This window comes from Plodia interpunctella, chromosome 15 (assembly GCF_027563975.2).
Source record: "Plodia interpunctella isolate USDA-ARS_2022_Savannah chromosome 15, ilPloInte3.2, whole genome shotgun sequence".
NCBI classification, from domain to species: domain Eukaryota; kingdom Metazoa; phylum Arthropoda; class Insecta; order Lepidoptera; family Pyralidae; genus Plodia; species Plodia interpunctella.
In genome coordinates, this window is record NC_071308.1 from 4,570,939 (window position 1) to 4,584,967 (window position 14,029).

The 14,029-nt window shown below is 35.6% G+C and overlaps 1 protein-coding gene across 2 annotated transcripts in view; it reads left to right on the forward strand.

The window, feature by feature from the left end:
• Positions 1-14,029, forward strand: part of LOC128675757 (tyrosine-protein kinase CSK-like) — a 27,245-nt gene continuing 13,216 nt past the window's right edge. The window contains exons 1-3 of one of the 2 annotated variants that reach the window (XM_053755409.1): positions 1-161; positions 11,107-11,194; positions 12,342-12,461. In XM_053755409.1, coding sequence (XP_053611384.1) covers positions 11,147-11,194; positions 12,342-12,461 — 168 coding nt within the window. In that variant the 5' untranslated portion in view covers positions 1-161; positions 11,107-11,146. Of the gene's footprint in view, positions 162-3,291; positions 3,596-11,106; positions 11,195-12,341; positions 12,462-14,029 lie in introns of those variants that run through there. The other variant, XM_053755410.2, reaches the window with a different exon arrangement.

Below are 14,029 nucleotides of genomic sequence, written 5' to 3' on the forward strand. Positions count from 1 at the left end.
TCGACGAGAGAACATGAATATAAATTTATAAAATGGCTGACCATTGAGTGACGTATCGTGTTGTGTGTTTATGAATTTCCAAATTTTGAAAATTCTAGTGGTTTCATTATGCAGTGAACATTATAAGACGGTTATTGTATGGACTTGTGTTTTTAAACTCGGTAAGTCTCGATGTGTTACTTAAATGTACGATGTATACCTATTTAAGTTGGTCATGGTGGTACCGAGGAAGAGGCTGCTGACTGTAGGCGGGATAGGACGGCCTCGATCGCCTCGAGAATTATCAATCAAAAAGGTTTATGATTACTATTCCATACAACGCACTAATTTCAGATTATTCGAAGACTTCGTTTTTGTTGGTTGTGGCAAAATAATGTCCACTGAGTGCCCAAATACCTAGCATGGGATTCTTTTCCCCTGGCGTAACAAATATATGATGACTAAATTTTTACATTTTCATTATCTGGCAATTTTCTCATTCAATAGATACCTATTTATATAGGTAGTTGTGAAGTGGAAAATAAGTAATGAAAAAGTGTTAATTATTATGGTCCTACAATTTTGGTTGCCTATTGAAATTATGATAGCATGCTGATTGCATTGTTTGTAGCAAATTTACAATGTTTCATAAGTTGTATTTATAGTTATATATATATTGTTATTGAGTGTGTTGAAAGATAAATGAACAAGGTGATCTTAATGCTACATACCTATCTGGTACTTCTGTACTAGTGTATTTATTAAATCTAATTATCAAATCTCTGTTAGTAATAATATAATAAAATAATATTATGAGCAAGAAAGTATGAGCAATGTTATGTTGTTGCGGTTTGTATGGCCCATGTTTTACTTTATTTACTGGATTTTACCCACACCACTGTATGTAAGGTTTTCCATAGGAACAGTAATTTTTTCCTGAATACTCTAAAACCCATACCCTAGGCTCTTCTCTGTATGATCACTTGTATGATTAACAACATGTATGCAAAATGAAGGTAGATTGATGATTGGATAAATTCTGAAGTGGTAGCAAACAAACATACATAGTGGTAGCAAACAAACAAACATAAAATAAAATTGTTAATAATTATGATTACCATAATTTATTCCTAAGATAATTATATTAATAATTCATAGTTTATTAAGTCATGTGAAATGCAAAATTTTAAAGTATAATATCTGCTAATCTACCACACTAATCATAATAAGTAAGCTTCCTACTATCCAAACTATGTAAAACTTGAGGTATGAAATTATCTCATAAATTTTTTTGAATTTACCTACTTATTTTTCCAAATTGGTATCCAAAATTCCCATGTTAAATTCAATATTATTAGATAAAACATTTACATAGAAACCTACTTTAAATATATGTAAGGTACATATACTATACAGTATCTGTATTTAAGATTTATCTTAGTTATTTTTAAGACAAATCTTAACTTAATATGCTCCTTTATATTTGAAACACCTTAATATGCTCCCAGGTATGATTTCTGTGTAATACAAATCCACTTTATTTTTTTTTTATTAATTTTATCAGAATATTATTTACATTTTCACTAAAATTTATGACTAAAAGAATCACTACTGTTCTTGTTTATTTTTGGTGTAATGATAGACTAAAAAGAAACAAGTACTACAGAGAAATACTACCTATAGATCATTTTCATCAGCACTGTGAATCAACTTGGGATGTACATTACTTATTGATGTCAAAAATTAGTAATTTTTTACTAATTTTTGATTGAACTTAGCAACATTAATTTCGTTTCGTTAGTTATTATTTATTTATTTATTATTATCATGATCATCGTCGCGAAAATATGAATATATAAGGTCGAAAATCGTGACCACGCGAAGTAATTGTCTATCATTATAGTTTGGTCGCAAAATGATGTGCTGGATACCCCCGAAGGCGAAGGCATTCCAGTAACATCGACAACAGTCGGTCACGGGGCAATGCGGCGCGAACGCTACCGTACGCCGGATTCCTCTCACGCTCCAGTTGTCACAAATACCTCCAATTGTATTGCATTTTGCCATTGCGCGGATGTGAACTTGGGGATACCGTACGTCTAATTAATATTTTTCATTATAATGTTTCATTATAATGTTTTGTTTCCTTTTTGGCCTGTCGGTGTGTTCACGCGTAGTCTGTATATACATGGCTAAGATCTGTATTTATATGACTGTCTTGGGCCGGGGGTAAAAAATATATTTCTCTGTTAATGTTTAGCTCCTATGCTTGTTGCTGTATGCCTTGCGCATATTCAAAATTGACCTCGTAAAGTAAAACTGAAACCGAACATTTGTGTGGTAATTATCCGTTTCAGCTGAGTGAGTGTGCCCGTGTAAATTACATGCAAGTAATACCTTCGTACCATAGTGGAGCGTTTCCTGTGCGCAGATCAGCATCAGGTTGCCGCAACCGGACACTACACATCATTTACATCAGGAAATAGACACTCGAAAATCAAGATATTTCTAAGCCTTAGTTACTGCGTTGCTAGCTACTTGTGAAGTTCTGCAGGAAGATCTTTGTTTTTGTTGAACAGTTATTATAGTCCAATCATGGATGGCGACGACCTCGATGTTTTGTATATTACTGATCTATTAGAATAAACCAAGGTTATTATTGATAGGGATGTGTACTTTATTTTAAAAATCCAGAAAGCCTTGAAAATCTTACTTCACTGGAAAGTGCGAGATTGTACATTAGGCTGTAGCCTAATGTGACACCTATGCGTGCTAAATCTGTAAATATCCATAAGCAAATGTATCACTTACCGATCTCATACCTTCAACACAAAGGTACAAGGGCTCAGGTAGGTACGTTCACCAGGTGTGGGTAAGCACAACCAAGATAAACCTTTGGGTAACTCCTACACTCTGTTGTAGTAATTAAATGAAGTTTTGGTGCTACGGTCTGATTAGTAATTTTCTGCATCAATAGAACTTGCGGAAATCGAAACTTCTTGTTCATTTGTCAAGTAGATTTCAGTTCATTCAGGCGGCGGCTCTACACTGAAATCTGTTCTGTGTTTCACCAGGTTTCCATGATGCATTAGTTTGCCCCATGTGAAAATCATGAAAGGTCCTTGGTAGTTGTACCATTTCCATATGATTGTGTGTATGCTGCAAATGTTCACGGCCCCGGTTTTGATTACGCATTTAAGACAAATGGCATAAATGTCGACGGTCGTTTGTGTAATGCCTTTACTAATAGGGAAATTCGTTTGCCGGTGGGCAGATCGGTAAACCGCTGGCCAAGTTGACTTATTTCTCTGTCAGCAGTTAACGTTCAGCGTCCGTTTGGTTTGCACGCCACTGTATGCGGCTCTCCGCGTTCCATTCTACTCGAGTGTACCTCTGTGTCACGTTGCTCATGTAAACAAAGATACCTCCTTATAGGTTACTTAACTCATACGTGTTTTAGTGTAAACAATGATTAGTGTTGTGATGATTTCAAGACAAATTTACTGATGAATGCAAACCGGTGTGGAAATTTGTGCATATTTTGAATATTACGTCTACATATTTATGGACCGCTTGAAACGTGATTACCATGTCATTATGCTGAAAGTCGCATATGGTATGTTTTATTGCAACATTTAATTTTATAGTTCTAATTTATTATTGCGCAGTAACTTTGTTAACTATTAAAGCGTGACATTTGCAATATGATTCTGTTTACGGTCATGTACAAATCGATATACGAATGTTTCAAAAGTTTATATTCGATTTTCTTGTGCGGTATGATATGTATGATATTCATCAAGAGAGATTTTCTGTTTCGCCTTTTTATCTTCTGATGTAGGTACCTACTTAAGGTGTTTTCAGACCGGAATTGTCTGCCTAATATCAATCTACTTACCTAAATTAATTACTAGCGGCCCGTCCCATTAAAATCATAATATATTGGTTTACCTAAACTTTCCCCACGAATCACACAATCTATGGGTGAAAACCGCATGAAAATCCATGCGCGAACGAACAGACAGACGACTTTGTAATAGGTATGTATGAATGGATGATAGTCCAATAAAGTTTTTCTTTATTTGAAACAAGAAATATAATGATAATACAAATACAGGACTTACCTCAAGGTACGGTATTATTGAAGTTCTGTCATAGTTATGACAGAACTTACATCGTGTATAGTAGTGTTGTTATGATATTTGATAGGTAGGAAGCGCTGAAAGTGTCATCATATCAGCATCAACCAGTGGTGTAGAGCCGGCTAGATGCGGTCCAAGGCCGTAACACACGTCTGCCTTGATATGGCGACGTGGGTAGCGGTTTGTTATGCCACATGCAGGTACTTACCAACTCCAAACTTGTACACATACCCATATCCACTGTATACTAGTTACGCTGGTTTTATACATTTTTCAAGTAAAAATAATAAGGCACCTATTACTATTATAATGTTTCTTATAGCTCATTAGTCATCTATGAGCTAAACAAGCTAATGAGCAGATGCGAATCAATGAAACGTTTTAATTCAAAGTTTCTTTTGTCCGCAACTTCGCCCGCGTCCGCTCATAACATATTATAGTCAATATCTCGGGTTCTAGGCGATTGCGATCGTACATTGCGATTAAACCTATACCAGATTTTAAGTTAGACCATCCGTTATTGAACTGTGAAAACCAAAACACATTAAATTCCAATCAATAATCTTTACGTCTTGCGCGAATGAATATAGCCTACTTACAGTTTTATTATATGTATAGATATAGAATAAATATAGATTACTTACCCTAGCGCCATGTAAATTCTTTATTGTGAGAAGCTCAAAATCATATCGCAAAATACATTTATATACTTGTTGTTGTAAAATAGGTGTGGTGGTTTCGTCATTTATGATTTATCGAAGCACCATTTCCAGCCAAAACAGTATTAATGGTTTCCAAGCATGAAAATACCCTTCGGAAGCAGTTTATTTATGGCTGACGTGTTCACGTCGCCATTTGCAGGGGAAAGCACGAATATGCAATTTTACAATGTCTGGATTTATTTTATTTGTCTCGTTTTCCACAAATATACTGGTATAAACAAGAAACATTTTATTCTCAGTCTCCTCAACCGACCTTCTTGAGGGGAAGGAAGTAATTCCTATTAGCATTGAGGCCGCAACGTTATTTTCTTTGTAACTGCTTCTGCGTTTTGCAAAATTGATTTTAACAAGCAACAAGATTTTAAATTCATTTATGTTGTATTATATTTGAGGAGTTATATTTGAAAGTATTACAATGTATAGCTTACTTACTGTTTTTCAAACAAAATAGCGAGCTCATCTTGCAGTGTAGCGTGTCTTGCCGTGGGAATTGAAATAGGTATATCCATTGAATACCTATTCCCTACCATGCATAGATAGGAATGTATGTTTCCTGTTTTTATGCCGTCTAATACTGAAATAAAATGTAAACACGATGCTAGTAATGTAAACAGTGGTAAACTTGGATATGTAATCAGTACTGCGTATCGCTTCCTACATTTATTTAAAGGCCACAAGTCAACGACCATCACGTTTCACTTTATCCCAATGTCCTCTCTTCAATGTTCTATGAATATCGTAATAATAATTCATACAATAGTTTTATTTATTTAATATGTATTTTTAAGGAACTGTAAATATTAGTAGAATTCGAAAAACCTCTATAATTTATCATCATTCAGAGGCATCCCGATCTTTAGAAGTGCTTTGTTGTTTAACCCTTCCTAAAAGTAAAATATCCATATCAGTACATCAGTATATACAATATACCGTATTAGGTACCTATCGAAGATAATACGTTTTAAAATCGCCAATACCATCAACAGCGTCTTGCCTGTTTCTGCAATTTAAAGTTCTCGTGCGGTTTTATTTATGGGCAAGGCCCTCTCGCAATGTAGCATTGAAAATGGCTCGTCGAAGTCTTCAAGATTCCAAGCGCTCTGTTGATTTTTATGCTACATAGTAATTCAGCCTGTGAGTTGTGATTAGGTGTCATGATTTGTAAGTGCCGCAAGGCGTCCGCGGTGCGGTGGCTGGAGCGATGAAAGTGAAACGCGTCGAGTGCGCCGTGGTCGTTCAACCCGGCACGCGCCTGCATCCTCCACGGCCAATCTTGTTGCTCGTATTGTGTATGATTTCGCTGCAACAAATCTAGCCCTCGCATGCTCTGCTAGTTCTACACACTTGACTTGGGTTTGTTAGTCGTTCCCATTTTCCTGGCGATGATTTGCTTAAATACTTGTGGCTTTTTTGAGCCGTTGTTATGTCATCAGAAAGCTCATTAAAATTTAATTAGCCATTTAATTGAAGCCATTATCATGTATCATGATAATTTAATCAGATAATGTCATAGACATACAGAAGAATACGCAGAAGTATTTGGCCAGCCTTATAACATAACAGTTAATTTAATAGTATACGCTTTTTATAATATCCCAATACTATAGACACAATAACAAATACATATAACTAACAATATTTAGATACTTTGTTTTATTCTTGCAGTGAAATTCGCTAAGTTTCAATTTGAATGTTGGTTTGTCAAGTCTATGCACGCCCATACCATTGCTCGAGCATTACACAGATTACAATGTTCATTGGCGCCGCCATTATAAAAGAATAAAAGATATTTTCCTGTTCAGGCCTTAATAATACCAAAAGAGGATGTCGGGGTCTGCTCGTTGTTTACTTCATGTGTTCGTTCGTATGAATCACCGGGATCATTTACATAATTCGTGTCATTAATTTTGGAACATTTAGTTTCAAATTGAATCGTTTTAAATTAGAATTCACAAGAGGCATGGTTAACTCGGTGCTAATTAGTCATTGTGTTCTCTCTTTGTTGGATACCATAGAGGGCCGTGTGGCGAATTCCAATCCGATGAGCTAATGTCAAACAAGGATCGACAAATCCATCTCGGATAGCCTCTATACGACATTGAATACGTCGGTCACGACCGTGCTTTTTGTTTGCTCGACAAATTATGACCGAATGATTTGTTAATCCTCTAGTTTACTTATCTACCAGTTTCATATCCGGGTTTTATCTTTGTAGAGACTTAGTACTCGTAGAGATCAATAGGTGTTTATTTTTAATTCAAATCAATTTTTACCAGCATATGCAGGGTATTACCTGAAGTATATAAGGTATTATGCTAGGTTCTATTATAAACCTGATTGGGCATTCTGCCCACAGGTCTGCTAGCATTTAATTGAGCTGCCGTGGGACAGGAAGTCCAGCTCTGTAATGTAAACTCTAGCCCTGGCTACAAATCAGCAATATCTTAAATACTTGACAACTACAACTAAATCAGTCTTTTGGACTTTTTGACATTTTATGACAGTACCTTCCGCTGTTTATGCAGCTTATGTGTGTTATCAAGGAAAGACTACTTAAACATTATGAGCAAATGCTCATAATGTTCAAGTAGTAGTTTCATCCAAATGGATGATAAGTTATTAGTTGAGCCATCTCAGGTATTAATTTTACACAATGTTTATTGCTATTGAAATTTAAATAAATAAATACTTGCGATATATCAAACTTTGCTCAGAGTAATATAAAATATTACAAAGAACAGACCCTATAAAAGTGTCAGTGGTTTCATAAACGTGATTTTCCTGCTGGTTTATGTGTCATTTAGCTGGTCATCTCATACAGTCCATTACATTGAGTGGCCATAATTTAAATTAATTATAATTACAACGAAGCAACTCCACGAGCGTTGCGGTGGATGTGACCTTCATCGCTGCATGAGAGAGATGCGTCAATTGTCAAACACAATTGATTTTATTTATTGCGCTGGCGTCGCACGGGTGTATTACAATCATTGTCTTATTGGTTTTACCGTGCAATTACTTTAGTGATTAACGTTTAATTATTCATTATATAATATTCCATGTACTTACAGAGTTTGTTAACGCTATAACACTTGCATCAACATTGTGGTAATACATTAAACATAAGTTTTGTCAACTAAAAATGGATGGAAATTATGGAATGGTTATTGCATCTGCCATTATACTTATTTGCTGATAATAAGGTGGCTTTGGTGGTTTGGTTATGGTATTCAGTTCAGATGCATTTGACCATAACACATGTTACGTCAGAGTTGCGTGATGATAAAAAGGTACCTATAATACAGAAATCATTGGACACGAAGGTGTGCGGCGATGCGAACAGTCACGCTTCGTGGCAAATCAGTTTGTTGCAGTTGCATCACTAGTGCAATATTTGTCCCCTAATCTAGAATAGCTGGCTTGGCTAATATAAATATATCTTTTAATTTAACTTTTTAAGGGCGAATAAAATACTTCTCTTCAGCCAGCTTCCTGACATCAGATCGGAAAGAAGCTGGCTTTATTTATTTTATTGGCAGCAGTTACGAATTCATGTAGTTCGTTGAAATACGTAGTCGGGATGCGGCCCCCGTCCTCAAATGCCCTAACATCTAATTCTGTTCGCAATTAATTCTGTCCTGCCCAATGCCCTTTCCGTCGTTAATTTGTTGCGGTAGACGTATGTTTACACGGCCTTCTAACGGGAAATCATTTTCCTGCAAATATTTTTTTTTAAATCCAATTGACGATTGCCTCATCCTATTCAAGTTACATAAGCCGGTGTACACGCGCAAATGCAAGGAGTCACGATAGCCGTCACGCTCCGTCGACGATGTTTGTCCATACATACACACATATCTAACTAAATGACGACCTCGGTGGCGCAGTGGTAAAGTTCTTGCCACTGAACCGAGAGGTCCCGGGTTCGATACCCGGTCGGGTCATGATGGAAAACGATCTTTTTCTGATTGGCCCGGGTCTTGGATGTTTATCTATATATGTATTCGTTATAAAATATAGTACCGTTGAGTTAGCATCCCATAACACAAGTTTCGAACTTACTTTGGGGCTAGCTCAATCTGTGTGGTTTGTCCTAATATATTTATATTTATTTATTTATTTAATGACGAGACGAGACTGAGTCACCAGCCGCTCCCCTCAATACCCTCTTGTTCAAAGTATTTATGTAACTATACATTTTGCAAGTATAATTTTTTACAAATATTTTGGACACATGATGTTAATGCGCAATAGGCAGGCATGACCTTCAAGCACAACCTTCGAGTAATAAATTCTTCGTATGATAGTGTAATTGTAGAATTTTCCCAAGTATTGGAATAATATGTAAACATACATATAAATACCACTATTAATGGCGTAGGTACATGGTTTTTGTACTTATCTAACGTATCAATTCATTAAAACAAATGTATCTATTTAATGGCACATCGCATAATAATGATACATCAATGGTGCTTACTAAATATTAATTATTATTATATTGTAAAAGTTTTAGTCATATTGTATTATTTTTTATCCAGAAAAGTCTTTGTGTAGGTAGGCGTTATGTATCACTGATTTTTTTATGTTAACAATTCCTTAGATAAATACTTAACTGTTACAAGCTTGTGTGTCAAATACTGCCTTTTACGGAAATACATAGCTCCACAGCTCGCTATAAACTTAAACCGGTGTTGGGTGATGAGCGGCGCCTAGCTGACCTACATTAGGAGACGAAGCCATAAGGCCATAACACTTGATTGATTACCAACCTATCTGCTCACTCCATGTGAGCAAGGGCTCGTGTTTATAGCTTGGATTAATTGGTCAGACAAGTGATTTTATCACTTAGTATACGTATTTGAAGAAAAATCTAAACAGTATTATTATTGTACTGTTTATTAGTCTTTAATACTCAGTGGTTTCTATAGCTGTATTTTGGCCTGTGGTCACTGTGTTTTTGAGATTAAATGTTGAAGTTGATAAACCCCATAACGACAAAAGCTGTGCTAAGTATTTTGTTGTTTTATCACAAAGATTCTTGAATTTAGAATTCAAGTTTCTGGCTTTATATTTTGAACCTAGAAAGCGTGAAGATCACAATTTCCGCAACTTACAGTGACTGAATATGAACATTCAGCAGGAAATGAAAATATACCAGCAATTTTTATTATAAAAAAAAACAGTCCTGTAGTATATTATATACTAGCTGATGCCTGCGACTTCGTTCGCGTGGCCGAACAATTTTTGGTAAGGAGTCAAAATTATTAGAGAAATTTAATTGTACAGACAAATGTAACGATATCTATATATGTATACAAAAGATGCTAATCAGACTGAAAAAGTATATTTTCTATAGTTTAGCTGAACTATTATGACTCTTCTTCAGGTGTTCCAGAACTTCGATTTTTATACCTCAACAGAAAATGCTCATCAGGCTGAATAACTTTTGTTAAGGTGTCATTTCTATATTTCCTATAGTTTAGCTGTATCATCGTAGTACTCCATTAGGTGTTCCAGTTTTCAAAATCATTTATACTCTATATGTTGACCAGGCTTTATAGCTATACAACAAAAAAAAGCTTCATTCAAATCCGTTCAGTAGATCCAGAGATTAGCGTGTGCAAACAAACAGACAGACTTTTTTTTGACAGACATTCTTATTCTATTACTGATTCTCTATCGATCTCAATTTTTTTATTTAAATGTCTTCAGTGTACAGAACACTTTTTTACTGTTTTATTATATGTATTGATTAGTAAGTATTTACCTATTAATTCCAAAACAAAAAAAAAGATTTATTTATTAATTACTGTTGTGTTACATAGTAATAATAGTGGTGATACTTTTGTAGAAAGTAAGGCTTACTTGTGTTAATGTTTTATGACCGTGATAACCATTCAGTTTTATTGTGCTTCAAGCATTCTCCTCAAATTGTTAGCTACTTTTTCTATGGCCGAATTAAATTGAAGCCGATATTGAACTTAATAATTGCTTTTAAAATCTGTCAATAATACAATAGGCCGCTAAGAATACTATATAAGCGACATTAACAACATGGAATGAACTGTATACTGTTAAAAAATTACACTATTTATTTCAAGATGCTCCGGAGAACCGAAATATAAGTTATACTTGTCTCATTAAATAATCATAGCAAAACGTAATAAAGAACATTTCTTTATACATATTGCTATCTGAAATTGTTTATTTCGATTATGTACGATTAGATCTTATCATTATGTATTAAACTTTGTCCACAGATGATGAGGTGTAAACAGGGTTGGTAGAAGTCGGCGCGACATGAACTCTGACGTCCACCGTCATCAGGCGCATCCGCCGCTTGCGCAGGTAAATAACACTAGAGAATTGCCCATTGGTATATAATTAGTTGCATAATCATGCAATTGACATGTAAATCCCGCTCTGAATTAGGTCTAGTAATGGCGAACGAGACCACGATTGGGGCACATTCTTTACCGATGTTTCAGCAGACTGCGGCACCGTGGTCGCGTAGGTGCGCCCACTTTAGCTTTCTTTACTATATCTATTGTCATGTTTATGACCGGAAATGTAATTCCAGTTTTGTATAATATTTTATCGTTTCTACCTTGCAAGAAACATTATATCGATGTTTTTTTACGAATTAGTTCCGAATGCACATTTCCGTAATTTCAGGAACTGAAACAATAAATGAACAGCTGAAACAAAAGACTTTTGTGTAGCAGTTGAGATGCGAATAAAAGAAATATGTAAAACATTTTGCATGTACAAGCTGTTCGCAAAGTCCCCGGTACCTGCTGCGCCAGATTTGGCTGCGCGCCAAGGTTACATGCATTTCGATAGATCATTACACTCTGTTGTATGGGATATTTAACATTTATTGAGGTATCAATCCGAGATACTATCAACTTCTACGATCGTGTTTGGTAGTATACGAGCATTTTTATTGGCAGTTTATCTAAAATGCTTACATCATCCATTCTGTGAATGAATAGGCGTTTAGAGCGGGTATATACATATATATAATATTTGACATATACGCGGTAGTTCTGCGTACCCTGGGCTTGGACGTTTACAGCTGTGGAAGAAACCAGGAAAGCCTCACATGAGATATTTCGGTACGCGGCAGTTCCTAAATAGTCCTTAATAATCGCTTATAAAGTAGGTATCTGATAGCATATCATTTTGATTTCCCTGTAGCGTCAGTCTGTCTGTATGAACGCGATAAACTCAAAACCTACCGGACGGATTTTTGTGCAGTTTTCACCAATATATGGTGATTCCTGAGGAAGGTTTAGGTGTATCATATTATGGTTTTACCTGGACGAAGACGGGCTGAAGTGTAAAATAATGAATACTGGCAAATATTATCAAACAAATTTATCTAGGTAGTTTTATCTGTCAGATAAAATGATATTATTGATATTTTATCACAAAGCGATGAAACAGGCCCTAAGAGTGATAACGGAAATAAATGTAAACTTATGTTCCGTAGCACGGCGTGCACGCTGGCGCGCAGAGCGTGGGTCCGTGTGGCTGGTACTCCGCGTCGGCCGCGCCCGCGCCCACCGCGCCTGCGCGACTCAAGCGCGCCCAGCCGCCACACCAGCTGCCGGTTAGTACTCACAATATTAGCTGTGCCCCGTGAATCCGCTTTCGTGACCATTGAGTAACATAAATTCACACACAACCAAACTTTAACATTTATGATATTACTACCGTAGTTCCACCAGCGGAAACCTTTGTTTGACCTCCGGTCATTAGTTATATCTATTCCAAAATAGCATCTTATGCATATATCTCATAGCATATATGGCATAGCATCTAGAGAAGTTTTATTACCTCATTTGATTAGAATCACCACGCTTCGCGAATGTCGCCCCGTCATTGCCATAACGATGATGATGTATTTTCCTTTTTCATCCAAGGTTTGTTTCCTTGCCTTGCCTGTTATTTGCTCGTTGTTTGTTTTCCGCAATTGAGTTTTCAGTACACTATAATGTGTTTATGAATATCCTTGTTTTCCGAGATCACATTTAAATGTAATGTCCTGTTACATAGTTTATTATATAAAGTATTTATTTATTTTTATTATAATCGCCCTGAATTGTAAAAATGTTTATATAGAAGATAAATCCAAAAATATAACTAATATGATTTGCGATTAAAACGCTCATCAATTCAATAACAAAAGTACTGTTTAACACAAAATTTGTTATATAAATGTATCAACAACAAAGTGTTGGAACACTTCACGAAGTGGAACCAGTGTGTCAAGGATGCGTTTTGTGTGTGTCGGTCGATTAATCTAGTTAATGCTAATGACACTAACATACATATGTATAGCAATCAATTCCAAGACTTCTGTGCACCGTGCACAAATATTGCATACACAAGATCGTATAGAAAGATGATGTGTTTGTTGATGATGCTATTGCTTTAGCTCACAACTTTATATGCGAGTAAGTATGGTGTTACTTTGGTACTCCCACGGAATCTACAAATCAAATTTGAGATATCTACGCCCAGGTGCGTTGTCTATCGGCTTAGGAAGAATGTTATATTATGTAGTGATAATTATTTCTACTTGCGAGTGCAACTCGTCCGTTTCTTTATTAAGTACTTATATGACATAGCTATAATAAAACTATTGCTAGAATATAATTTTAAAGCAATACAATTGTTTTATTTTGTTTCACGTCGCCAATAACGAATGATTAACACAAGAATTCAGATCGAATACAAAACAGTAGGTGGTTGTGACTTAATGTCTCTTTGTTCGTAAATTCCATTTATCCTCTCGGCTATACGTCTGTAGCTAGAGGACAAAGATCCATTAGAATTAGTACAATAAATTGTACTTAGCTTTATTATACCAGCCACGTTTACATACAATACAAAGGAAAATCGTCGTATTTATACAACTGTATCGAATTATTGATTACGCGAAGTAGTTTCTACGTCAATACGCAACAATACAAATATTAAATGTTTACATTAAAATTCTATTTGGAGTGTAGGTGTAAATTATAACGGAGTAATGAGAGTAGCTCGCGTGATATCACTCCTGCAATGCACTTCGCCTCAATAAATATATGTACATAGGTCTTTAACCAAGCTCAGACGCTTACCATGGAGTTAATGAATGAAAATGTTCCCACGACTAGAAAGTAAGTCAGTACC